General features: G+C 53.3%; 2 protein-coding genes and 1 gene segment (V, D, J or C); all 3 read left to right on the top strand.

The window, feature by feature from the left end:
* LOC102251428 (Ig lambda chain C region) overlaps positions 1 to 428 on the top strand; it is a 3048-nt gene extending 2620 nt beyond the window's left edge. The window contains exon 3 of the mRNA XM_005871696.2: positions 107 to 428. Within this exon, the coding sequence (XP_005871758.2) occupies positions 107 to 426 (320 nt within the window). The 3' untranslated portion in view covers positions 427 to 428. The remainder of the gene's footprint in view (positions 1 to 106) is intronic.
* Positions 429 to 1171: 743 nt separating this feature from the next.
* LOC102251143 (Ig lambda chain C region) lies at positions 1172 to 4063 on the top strand. The gene is made up of 3 exons (XM_005871695.2): positions 1172 to 1247; positions 2169 to 2288; positions 3581 to 4063. The coding sequence occupies exons 1-3, from the start codon at positions 1172 to 1174 to the stop codon at positions 3898 to 3900; spliced, it is 516 nt and encodes a 171-aa protein (XP_005871757.1). The 3' UTR covers positions 3901 to 4063.
* A 502-nt stretch (positions 4064 to 4565) lies between these two features.
* On the top strand, positions 4566 to 7500 carry LOC102250846. The segment is given in 3 exon segments: positions 4566 to 4576; positions 5696 to 5766; positions 7049 to 7500. Coding segments are annotated over 3 exon segments (402 nt in total).
* Positions 7501 to 13012: the final 5512 nt, after the last annotated feature.

Raw genomic sequence — 13012 nt, 5'->3', positions numbered from 1 at the left:
GGGTCCTGCATGGTCCTCAGGACACTGTGCCCACAGGAAGACCGAGGTCAGCAGCTTTCAGGATGGACCCTGAGCCTCTCCCCTCCTGCCCCTCCCGCACCCACAGGTCAGCCCAAGTCTGCACCCTCCGTGTCTCTGTTCCCGCCATCCGCTGAGGAGCTCGCCAACAACAAGGCCACACTGGTGTGTCTCATGAGTGACTTCTACCCGGGCAGCGTGACGGTGGCCTGGAAGGCAAATGGCACCCCCGTCACCCAGGGCGTGGAGACCACCAAGCCCTCCAAGCAGAGCAACAACAAGTACGCGGCCAGCAGCTACCTGAGCGTGTCCAGCCAAGACTGGAAGTCCGCCAGCGCCTACAGCTGCCAGGTCACGCACGATGGGAAGACCGTGGAGAAGACAGTGGCCCCCTCAGAGTGTTCCTAGCACCTGAGTCCCCACTTCTGGGGACACTTCTCCTTCAGACACTCCCTTCCCCCGCTCCCCACTGTCCTCCTGCGGCTCCTGCTCTGGTCGCTCTGACTGGGCAGGTGGCCATCCCTCCCCGTTTCCCCTTCTCCTGAATAAACTCCTGTCATTTCTCATCTGACCTTTCGCATGTGTGTTCTGTGTGGGGGAGGGTCTCTGGGTTGAAGGGTCGGTAATAAAGGGCAGGACAGGAATGACATGACATGGACCTACCTGAGGTCCACTCCACTCACCCACCAGGGACCTGAATGAGCTCTGAGTGCCCATGGGCGCTGCGACCCAGGGCAGGAACTTCTGTGGAACCAGCCCCTGGGACGCAGTCCTGGTCACCTGAAAAGGGACAAGGACTGAATGAGAGGGATTCAAGAGCCCTGAGGAGGGATCAGGGAGAATTGGAGAGGGACCAGGAGTGCAAGGTGGGCTATTGATGGAAATATTGGGAAGGAAATCATGGAACCAAGGCTATGGTCATTGGGAACAGACATTGAACTTCCCTTTCCCATCATGGAGCCCAATGGGAGAGCCATTACCAGCTGAAGGTTCCAGGTTGACTCCTTGCCTTAAAATCATGAAAAGCTTTCAACAATGCCTCCCATGGTGCGTTTGTCAAACTTTGACAATACATGTTAAGTCAACAAAGACACTGACAAGTCACACAGCAGAGAAACAGTTTAATATCATATAACCTAACAATTGCCCAATCATGCTCACACCCCTTACCAACTCAGGGAGCCTGGATCTCATGGTGCTGGGAACCGGGGCTGAGGAAGAGGCACAATGTAGGTCAGTTTATGTTCTCATCGTCTTGGGTCAGCCTCAGACTCAAGGTGACCCTAGTTTGGGCTTGGAACCTCCATCATGAAGATCTCAAACCCTGAAATCAGATCAACCTGATAGTTTTGGGGGTTGGTTTAAGGATCGAGCAGGTGAGGTCAGCATCTCAGGTGGAGTAGACATGGGAGTTGTCCTTGATGGATCAGAAAGGGCACAGTCCTGGGCACAGAATGGGCATCCAGTACCGTCCCAGGGAAGGCATATCCACCGGAAATCAGGAGCTAAGTAAGGGCAGGTCAGACAATCTCAGATCAGGGGGAGCGTGGCCTGTGGGTTACAGCCAGGTCAGGTCTCCCCGGTGACACAGAACCCCCATACCACTCCACCCCTGGAAAGAATCGCAGGGGACACCCCCAAGCTCACCCTAAACTGCAGGTTGACAAACATTACAGTCCCAATGTGACATCACCAATGCTATCCCAAATTAGGGTGTCCCTAAGGAGGATAAGCCAGAGGTCTTGATCACATGGTAGGGGACATAGGAAGTTGCCAGTAGACACTCTACACGGACCAACCTGTCTTTCCCTGGAAGTGGGGGGGGGGAATACACACTGCCCTCCCCTCATGCTCTCACCCAGCGATTAGGGGTGTTTGCCCATAAGAGAGGTGTGCCACCCGTTCCCATGAAATATCCCGCACAATGACACAGATGTCCGCCAAACTCATCCCACATCCCAGGGGAGCAGAGTGAAACAGCCTGTCAAACACCTAATTCCTTTGGGAGAATTGCTTCCAAGAATTCTTTCCCTGTCCAATGCACCGTGTCCCCTATCCTGTCACCTGCTGGTCTGAAAGGGGGGACAGTGTGTGTGCCCCTTGCAGACCAGACACCCCTGGGGCAGTGACCCAGGCTTCCTCCATCACAGCTGCAGGGGGAGGGGTTGGGGGGCTCCAGGGTGGGGCAAGGCCTCCCAGAGAGAGGTTTTTGTATGAGCTTGTGTCACTGTGTTATGTGTTCGGCGGAGGGACCCAGCTGACCGTCCTAGGTGAGTCTCTCCTTCCCCCTCCTTCCCTGCTCCCCTACAAAGTTTGGGCTGTTTTCTACTACTTTTGCTCTTTTTCTGGTCTTGCCTCAGCCTGTGGCCAAGCTTTCACCCAGGACCCCAGCCCTTGGGGACCTGAGGTCTTCCCACCCCTGTTCTTACTGTCCTACTTGGTCACCTTCAGCCATTCACCTCTGACCTCAGAGGAAAGGACAGGATGCCTTGTGGATTCTTCTGTCTGTCTGGGAGGGTCATGCTGGACTCTAGTTGGGCTCTGTTCTCTCTTTCCTTTTGGGCTCCTGTGGGACAAGATTTATATCTGCAAGTCACCGGTGGCCCCTGTCTTAAGGGGAAGAGAGGAAAAGAAGCACTGAGGGGAAACCGGTGAAAATTTTAGGATGACCCAGAAGTTCAGGGCCAAGGCTAGAGAAACCCAGGTCTGAGGTTCAGGGAAGGTCTCAGGGACTGTGGACTCAAGAACAGGGGCCAGGAATGGTGCTGGGGTGCAAGGCTCCCGGGGCTGCATGGAGCTGCCATGCAGAGTCCTGACCAGCCTCACACCAGGGAAGCCTGCAGGAGGAAGGACACAGGGGGAGGAGAAGGTGCTGGAGGAAGGGCCATGGAAGGACAGGTATGAGATTAGGTGGTCTTTGTTCTCTGCAAGACAAATATCCTCTCAAAAGGTAAGATACAATTTATGGCATAAAGTCTCCAGTGATATAACCGATTAGCGGAGACTCCATTGACTGTAGAATGAGAGAGACCCAGGGAGAGACAGACAGACTTTTTGTTCATCAGAAAAACTCATACTCACTTAAAAGAAAGTCCAGGACAGGTAGATTTGGGGTGGGGTGGGGACAGAACCCTGAGGGCAAAGACCATAAGACCCCAGCACAGAGGATCAGTCAGAGGTGTCCACAGATGGACCCAGCAGGAGGTCAGAGGGCTCAGAGCATCTTTTGTGGGACAAAGAGACTGACAGACACAGACAAGGCCCAGTCAGATACCAGGAGAAGGCAGAGCCAGAGGGTGACAGTCAGATGTGTGGGGGGCAGAACGGGGCCCACAAGGACGGTGATGGCAGGTGTCCAGGCTCAGGGTTTCTCAGGAAAATGGGGACTTGAGTTAGGGACACCCCAAACTGCCCTGCATGGCATGGATCTCACACCCAGAGAGGCCCCTGCCCTCAGGGTCCTGCATGGTCCTCAGGACACGGTGCCCACAGGAAGACCGAGGTCAGCAGCTTTCAGGATGGACCCTGAGCCTCTCCCCTCCTGCCCCTCCCGCACCCACAGGTCAGCCCAAGTCTGCACCCTCCGTGTCTCTGTTCCCGCCATCCGCTGAGGAGCTCGCCAACAACAAGGCCACACTGGTGTGTCTCATGAGTGACTTCTACCCGGGCAGCGTGACGGTGGCCTGGAAGGCAAATGGCACCCCCGTCACCCAGGGCGTGGAGACCACCAAGCCCTCCAAGCAGAGCAACAACAAGTACGCGGCCAGCAGCTACCTGAGCGTGTCCAGCCAAGACTGGAAGTCCGCCAGCGCCTACAGCTGCCAGGTCACGCACGATGGGAAGACCGTGGAGAAGACAGTGGCCCCCTCAGAGTGCTCCTAGGACCTGAGTCCCCACTTCTGGGGACACTTCTCCCTCAGACCCTCCCTTCCCCCGCTCCCCACTGTCCCCCTGCGGCTCTTGCCCTGGTCCCTCAGACTGGGCAGGTGGCCATCCCTCCCCGTTTCCCCTTCTCCTGAATAAACTCCTGTCATTTCTCATCTGACATTTCGCATGTGTGTTCTGTGTGGGAGAGGGTCTCTGGGTTGAAGGGTCAGTAATAAAGGGCAGGACAGGAATGACATGACATGGACCTACCTGAGGTCCACTCCACTCACCCACCAGGGACCTCAAAGAGCTCTGAGTGCCCATTGGACCTGGGACCCAGGGCAGGAACTTCTCCTGTGGGACCAGCCCCTGGGATGCAGTCCTTGTCACATGGAAAGGTAGAAGGGCTGAGTGAGAGGCATCCAGGGGTCCTGAGGAGGGATAAGGGAGAAATGGAGACAGTTCCCAGAGGGCAAGGTGAGCTACAGATGGAAATATTGGGAAGGAAATCATGGAGCCAAGGCTATGGTCATTGGGAACAGTCATTGAACATCCCTTTCCCCTCATGGAATCCAATGGGAAAGCCATTCCAGGGTGAAGGTTTCTGGTTGACTCCTCCCCATAAAATCATGAAAAGCTTTCAACAGTGCCTCCCATGGTGCGTTTGTCAAACTCTGACAATGCATGTTAGGTCAGTAACGACACTGACAAGTCATACAGCAGGGAAACAGTTTAATATCATATAACCTAACAATTCCCCAATCATGCCACACCCCTTACCAACTCAGAGAGCCTGGATCTCAAGGTGCTGGGAACCTGGGCTGAGGAAGAGGCACAAGGAAGCTCAGTTTCTGTTTGTATGATCTTGGGTCATGCTCAGGTTCATGATGACCCTAGATTGGCCTGGGACCCCCATTATGAAGGTCTCAAACCCTGAAATCAGATCAACCTGAGTGTTTTGGGGGTTGGTTTAAGGACAGAGCAAGTGATGTCAGCATCTCAGGTGGAGTAGACATGGGAGTTGACCTTGATGGATCAGAAACGGCACCATCCCGGCACAGAATGGGCATCCAGTGCGGCCCAGGGAAGGCATATCCACTGGAATTCAGGAGCCGAGTAAGGACAGGTCAGACAATCTCAGATCAGGGGGAGTGTGGCCTGTGGATTATAACAAGGTCAGGCCTCCCCGGTGACAGCACCCCCATGCCACTCCAGCCCTGGGAGCGAAGGCAGGGGACACCCCCAAGCTCACCCTCAAGGGCAGGTTGGCAAAGACTACAGTCCCACTGTGACATCACCGGTGCTCTCCCAATCTAGGCTGCCCCTGATGAAGATAAGCCAGAGGTCTCGATCAGATGGTCGGGGACATAGGAAGTTGCCAGTAGACTTTATACACAGACCTTTCTTTCCCTGGAATGGGGGTGGGGGGAGGAGGGAATACACACTGCCCTCCCCTCATGCTCTCACCCAGGGATTAGGGGTGTTTGGACATAAGAGAGACGTGCCACCCGTTCCCATGGAACCTTCCTCACAATGACAGAGATGTCCGCCATACTCATCCCACATCCCAGGGGAGCAGAGTGGAAACAGCCTGTCAAACACCTAATTCCTTTGGGAGAATTGCTTCCAAGAATGGTATCTCCGTGCAATGCACCGTGTCCCCTATCCTGTCACCTGCTGGTCTGAAAGGGGGGACAGTGTGTGTGCCCCTTGCAGACCAGACACCCCCTGGGGCAGTGGCCCAGGCTTCCTCCAGCACAGCTGCAGGGGGAGGGGTTGGGGGGCTCAAGGGTGGGGCAGGGCCTCCCAGAGAGAGGTTTTTGTATGAGCCTGTGTCACAGTGTAATGTGTTCGGCGGAGGGACCCAGCTGACCGTCCTAGGTGAGTGTCTCCTTCCCCCTCCTTCCCTGCTCCCCTACAAAATTTGGGCCGTTTTTTGCTATTTTTGCTCTTTTTCTGGTCTTGTCTCAGCCTGTGGCCAAGCTTTCACCCAGGATCCCAGCCCTTGGGGACCTGAGGTCTTCCCATCCCTGTTCTTACTGTCCTACTTGGTCACCCTCAGCCATTCACCTCTGACCCCAGAGGAATGGACAGGATGCCTTGTGGATTCTTCTGTCTGTCTGGGAGGGTCATGCTGGATTCTAGTTGGCTCTGTTCTGTCTTCCCCTGAAGGGCTCCTGTGGGACAAGATTTATATCTGCAAGTCCCTGGTGGCCCCTGTCTTAAGGGGAAGAGAGGAAGAGAAGTACCGAGGGGAAAGCGGGTGGAAATTTTAGAGAGATCCAGTCGCTCAGGGTCAAGGCTAGAGACACCCAGGTCAGAGGTTCAGGGCAGGTCTCAGGGACTGTGGACTCATGAACAGCGGCCAGGAATGTTGCTGGGGTGCAGGGCTCCCCGGGGCTGCATGGAGCTGCCATGCGGAGTCCTGACCAGACTTGCACCAGGGAAGCCTGCAGGAGGAAGGACACAGGGGGTAAGAGAAGGTGCTGGAGGAAGGGCATGGAAGGACAGGTATGAGGACAAGGTGGTCTTTGGTCTCTGCAGGAAGAACATTCTCACAGAAAGAATGGCAGAATCCATGGCATGAAAGCTCTAGTGATTCGACCAATTTGTGGGGATGCCATTAACTGTAGAATGAGAGAGACTCAACGACAGACAGACAAGTTTCTATTTCATCAGAAAATGCTGCCAGCCAGTTTAGACAGGGAGCAGGAGACATAGATTTGGGTGAAAACTGAGCCCTTTGGCCGATGCTCCAAAGCCCCCGGCACAGAGGATCAGGTCAGAGGTGTCCACAGATGGACCCAGCAGGAGGTCAGAGGGCTCAGAGCATCTTTTGTGGGACAAACAGACTGACAGACACAGACAGGCTCAGTCAGATACCAGGAGAAGGCAGAGCCAGAGGGTGACAGTCAGATGTGTGGGGGGCAGAACGGAGCCCACAAGGATGGGTGATGGCAGGTGTCCAGCCTCAGGGTTTCTCAAGAAAATGGGGACATGAGCTATGAACACCCCAAACTGCCCTGCATGGCATGGACTCTCACACCAGGAGAGGCCCCTGCCCTCAGGGTCCTTAGGACACTGTGCCCACAGGAAGACCAAGGTCAGGAGCTTTCAGGATGCACCCTGAGCCTCTCCCCTCCTGCCCCTCCCGCACCCACAGGTCAGCCCAAGTCTGCACCCTCCGTGTCTCTGTTCCCGCCATCCACTGAGGAGCTCGCCAACAACAAGGCCACCCTGGTGTGTCTCATGAGTGACTTCTACCCGGGCAGCGTGACGGTGGCCTGGAAGGCAAATGGCGCCCCCGTCACCCAGGGCGTGGAGACCACCAAGCCCTCCAAGCAGAGCAATAACAAGTACGCGTCCAGCAGCTACCTGAGCGTGTCCAGCCAAGACTGGAAGTCCGCCAGCGCCTACAGCTGCCAGGTCACGCACGACGGGAAGACCGTGGAGAAGACAGTGGCCCCCTCAGAGTGCTCCTAGGACCCAAGTCCTCTCACCCTTTGGGGCCTAGATCTCCAGGACCCCCAGGAGGATCTCCCTGCCTCCACACCCATTCTTTCTTCTCCCTGCACCTGATCAGCTCTCAATAAAATATCCTTCTTGTCAATCAGATGTCATATTTTCTTGGTCATTTTTGTTTCTGGACTTTGGTCTTGAACTCAACTATCCTCAAAGGTGAAAACTATCCTTTTGACCTTGTAGGAAAGGACCCAGTGAAAAAGTCTTTATGTTTCCCTGAAGGGGTTTCCCTCTCACCAAGAGCTGCCCAGAGAATGTTCTAGAACAAGGGGCAGGGGCTGCAGAACCCAGGAGAGCACACTTCTCACGCCTGCCCTAAACTTGCTTTTTTCCTGTGGACCATGTCCACCCCCAAGGCCCACTCCCCTTGGCCCCCATGTAAACCAGGGTAGTGCCTGAGCTCCCTTCCCCCAAAATCCTCATTCACATGCCTTCCATGGCTCCCTCCTTCCAGAAATTCTCCATCCTCCCAGTCTAGAGCGTTCCTCCTCCTTTAGGCCCCCTTCCCCCTGCCCCTGTGTCATCACTGCTATGTGCCCTGACCCTTGGCCCTTCACTGTTACAGTCACTACAGAACCCTCAGTTCCTGGACCCTGGCCAGTCACCTGGACTCTCTCCTGGGGGCCACCTCTCCCATCTGGGTCCCAGCTGTGGTCAAGGCCGGTGGAGTTAGGGGCCAGCTTTGCTCCCTTTCAACCCCTCAGATGCCAGCCCACCACTGACCCCACCACAAACATGAATGTCATAGTAGCCATGGATAGCAGATGGGCCACTAGTCTAAGGTTAAGAATATGGCCAGCGTGGCTCAGTTGAGAACTGACCTATGAACCAGGAAGGCACAGTTCGATTCCTGGTCAGGGCACAGGCCCGGGTTGCGGTTCGATCCCCAGTGTGGGGAGTGCGGGAGGCAGCCGATCCATGATTCTCTCTCATCATTGATGTTTCTATCGCTCTCTCCTCCCTTCCTCTCTGAAATCAATAAAAATATTAAAAATAATAATAATAAATAAAATCAAGAATATGATTCTAAGAATAAGTCATGTGCATGACTCTGAACTGACCTGTCTTTTGGGAACCTACAATGGGGCTCGAGAACCCGGGAGATTATAGTCCTAGAAGCTGGCCCCGGGTGGGGACCCGGTTAAAAATGTGGACACCGGTTAAAAATGCGGATTAGCTGTTATCTGGTTAAAAATGAGGATTTTGTAATCAAAGAAAACACGATAATTTCAAGAGAAACATCAAAAGTGCTTTATTCAGAGTCATGTCCATCGCTAGCTATACATTCCCCATCTTTCAAGTGATTTGTGGAGACCGTCCCAATAGAACTTTTCTTGTTTTGAGGCAGACCATTCAGAGCCCCAATATTCCACTTCTTCGTACATTTTGAAGTGCCGCTCAGAAAGTGCGTGTGCCAATGATCAGAACAAGTGGGAATCTGAAGGAGCAATACAACCAAATAGCGTACATATCAAATCGCATCTAGATCAACGTACGTGTGACTCCGTCTATTGGGGAAAATCTGCATTATTAACCGGTACACTTGGTAGACCATGTGTCCGGGACATGTGTGGCTTCCAGAACCCTCCCGTGGCCGCCCGGGCTCCATCATCTCTGGGCTATAAACTGGACTTCCCTCTCCTTCCACCAGACATTCCCCAAGGAGCCAGAGACACACCCCTCCCGGGACTGTAGGGTCCCTGGATGTGAGGGGACCCTCAGACACTCCCTCCTACCCCCGCCACCACGGGGGGCGGATGGAGGGAAGGTCACCCCTCAAGGAAGCGGAGTTGCAGGTGGGGAGGGGGCCACCCTCCCGCACCCCCCCATGGGCCAAATCGGCCCCCATGACCAGGGGGCTGGACTTGGGGCCTCCCGTGCAGCTGCAGGTGGGCCCGGGCCAGGGCGGTGGGGGCGACAGGGGGTTTATGTTCAAGGCTGTGTCACTGTGTGCTGTGTTCGGCAGAGGGGACCTATCTGACCATCTCGGTGAGTCTCTTCCTCCCCCTCCTCCTCAGAGGCGAGCGGAATTTGGGCCCATTTTTCTCTTCTTTCCATTCAGTGTGGCCTAGGCTCTGACTGGGGCTGGAATTCCACGTCCTTCGCCTTTTCTGTCTGCCCATCTCAGCCCCCTGGACCGCTTGGCTTCCGAGGCACCTGGTGAGGGCGAGAGGAAAGGATGCCAGGGACCCCTCCTGGCCCTCCTCGCTGCTCTCGCTCCAGGGGACTGTCTCTTCCGGGCTCTGGGTTTGAAGGAGTCTTCGTTTTTCCTTGAAGGGGAGTTTACTCTCACCCGGAAATACCCAGGGAACATTGCAAGGCAGAAGGTCAGACAAAGGACCCCAGATAGTTGTCCTGTGCCCTTGTCTCTGATGACTACCCCTTTGTGTGTGTTTTTAATATATGTTTATTGATTTCTGAGAGGAAGGGAGAGAGGGAGAGAAACATCAATGAAGAGAGAATCATGGATCTGCTGCCTCCTGCATGCCCCACACTGGGGCTGGAGCCCGAAACCTAGGCATGTGCCCTGGCCTGGAATGGAACCAGGACCTCCTGGTTCATAGGTTGATGCTCAACTGCTGAGCCACGCCGGCCGGGATCTATTCCTTTATTTTGTTTTGTTTTTCTTTGGATTTTATTTTATATTGGTTTCAGGAGTACAGCTTAGTGGTTAGACAATCATATCGTTTACACAGTGTTCCCCTCGATATTTCCAGTCCCCCAACGGGCACCAAGCAGTTATCACAAGATTATTGACTCTATTCCCTAGGCTGTACTTCACTTCCCCGTGGCTGCTCTGTAACTATCAATTTGTGCTTCGGTTTTGTTTGTGTTTTCTTTAGATTCCACAGTTAAGTGAATTCATGTGCTATTTGCTTCCTCTGACTCGCTTCACTTAGCATAATACCCTCTGGGTCCATCCATGCTGTCGCAAAAGGTAAGGTCTTATTCATTTTTTATGGCTGAGTAATATTCCATCCACCCACTTCTCTACTGATGGGCACTTCCGTTTCTTGGCCGTTGTAAATAATGCTGTGATGAACATAGGGGTGCACATATGCTTTTGAACCCGTGTTTTGGGTTTCTCTGGGTAAATCCCAGAAGTGGAATCTCTGGGTCATAAGGAAGATTCATTTTTAATTTTTTGAGGACCCTCCATGCAGTTTTCCACAGTGGCTTCGCCAATCTGCATTCCCGCCGACAGCGCACAAGGGTTCCCTCTTCTCTACATCCCTGCGAATACTTGTCTGTTCAGGATTGTTGATGATGGCCACTCTGACAGGTGTGAGGTGATCGCTCCTGTGGTTTTAACTTGCATCTCTCTGATGATTAGTGACGCTGAGCGTCCTTTCCTATGTCTGCTGGCCATCTGTGTGTCCTCTTTGGAGAGGTGTCTATTGAGGCTCTCTGCCCATTTTTCAATTGGACTTTTTGGTGTTGAGTAATCTGAGTTTTTTATACATGTTGGGTATTAACCCCTGATCAGCTGTGTCATTGGCGAATATGTTCTCCTCCCATTTAGTCGGTTGTCTCTTCGTTTTGTTGATGGTTTCCTTTGCTGTGCAAAAGCTCTTTGGTCCCATTTGTTTATTTATTCTTTTGTTTCCCTTGTCCAAGGAGATATCGCAGAAAAAATATTGCATGAGAAATGTCAGAGATTTTACTGCCTGTGTTTTCTTCTAGGATTTTGATGGTTGCAAGGCTATCTTTTAAGTCTTCTATCCATTTTGAGTTTATCCTTGCATATGGGGCTAGAAGGTGATCTCATTTCTTTTTCTTTCCTTTGCAAGTATCTGTCCAGTTTTCCCAGCACCACTTAGTGAATAGACCATCTTTGCCTCGTTGTATGTGCTTGCCTCCTTGGTCAAATATTAATTTACCATAAAGGTGTGGGTTGATTTCTGAGCTCACTGTTCTGTTCCGTTAGTCTATATTCCTGCTCTTACACCAGTACCAGGCTGTTTTGCTTACTATGGCCTTAAAGTATAGTTTGATGTCAGGTAGTATGGTACCTCCAATTTCCTTCTTCTTTCTCGATATTACTGAGTTTATTTAGGGTGGGTGTGTTTTTTTTGTGATTCCATATGAATTTTTGCATTATTTTTTCTAGTTCTTCAAAATATACCATTGGTATTTTGGTATGAATTGCATTGAATCTAGAGAAAGTATGAATATTTTAATGATGTTAATTCTTCCTATCCATAAACATGGTATATGATTCCTTTTTTTTATGAAGAGCCGATTAGTGGTTCTCTCTCATCATTGATGTTTCTCTCTCCCTCTCCCTTTCTGTATGATTCTGGGTGACTCTGTCCCCACAGTCCCTTCCTGTATGATTCTGGGTGACTCTGTTCCCACAGTCCCTTCCTGTATGATTCTGGTTGACTCTGTCCCCACAGTCCCTTCGTCTGTGATTCTGGGTGACTCCTTCCTCCCAGTCCCTTCCTCTGTGAGTCTGGGTGACTCCTTCCTCCCAGTCCCTTCCTCTGTGAGTCTGGGTGACTCCTTCCTCCCAGTCCCTTCCTCTGTGAGTCTGGGTGACTCCTTCCTCCCAGTCCCTTCCTCTGTGAGTCTGGGTGACTCCTTCCTCCCAGTCCCTTCCTCTGTGAGTCTGGGTGACTCCTTCCTCCCAGTCCCTTCCTCTGTGAGTCTGGGTGACTCCTTCCTCCCAGTCCCTTCCTCTGTGAGTCTGGGTGACTCCTTCCTCCCAGTCCCTTCCTCTGTGAGTCTGGGTGACTCCTTCCTCCCAGTCCCTTCCTCTGTGAGTCTGGGTGACTCCTTCCTCCCAGTCCCTTCCTCTGTGAGTCTGGGTGACTCCTTCCTCCCAGTCCCTTCCTCTGTGAGTCTGGGTGACTCCTTCCTCCCAGTCCCTTCCTCTGTGAGTCTGGGTGACTCCTTCCTCCCAGTCCCTTCCTCTGTGAGTCTGGGTGACTCCTTCCTCCCAGTCCCTTCCTCTGTGAGTCTGGGTGACTCCTTCCTCCCAGTCCCTTCCTCTGTGAGTCTGGGTGACTCCTTCCTCCCAGTCCCTTCCTCTGTGAGTCTGGGTGACTCCTTCCTCCCAGTCCCTTCCTCTGTGAGTCTGGGTGACTCCTTCCTCCCAGTCCCTTCCTCTGTGAGTCTGGGTGACTCCTTCCTCCCAGTCCCTTCCTCTGTGAGTCTGGGTGACTCCTTCCTCCCAGTCCCTTCCTCTGTGAGTCTGGGTGACTCCTTCCTCCCAGTCCCTTCCTCTGTGAGTCTGGGTGACTCCTTCCTCCCAGTCCCTTCCTCTGTGAGTCTGGGTGACTCCTTCCTCCCAGTCCCTTCCTCTGTGAGTCTGGGTGACTCCTTCCTCCCAGTCCCTTCCTCTGTGAGTCTGGGTGACTCCTTCCTCCCAGTCCCTTCCTCTGTGAGTCTGGGTGACTCCTTCCTCCCAGTCCCTTCCTCTGTGAGTCTGGGTGACTCCTTCCTCCCAGTCCCTTCCTCTATGATTCGGGGTGACTCCTTCCCCCCAGCCCCTTCCTCTGTGATTCTGGGTGACTCCTTCCCCACAGACACTTCCTCTGTGATTCTGGCTGACTCCTTCCCCACAGTCCCTTCCTCTGTGATTCTGGGTGACTCCTTCCCC

This window comes from Myotis brandtii, unplaced genomic scaffold, assembly GCF_000412655.1.
Source record: "Myotis brandtii unplaced genomic scaffold, ASM41265v1 scaffold3522, whole genome shotgun sequence".
Classification (NCBI taxonomy): Eukaryota; Metazoa; Chordata; class Mammalia; order Chiroptera; family Vespertilionidae; genus Myotis; species Myotis brandtii.
This window is presented reverse-complemented; position numbering and strand designations above follow the sequence as displayed.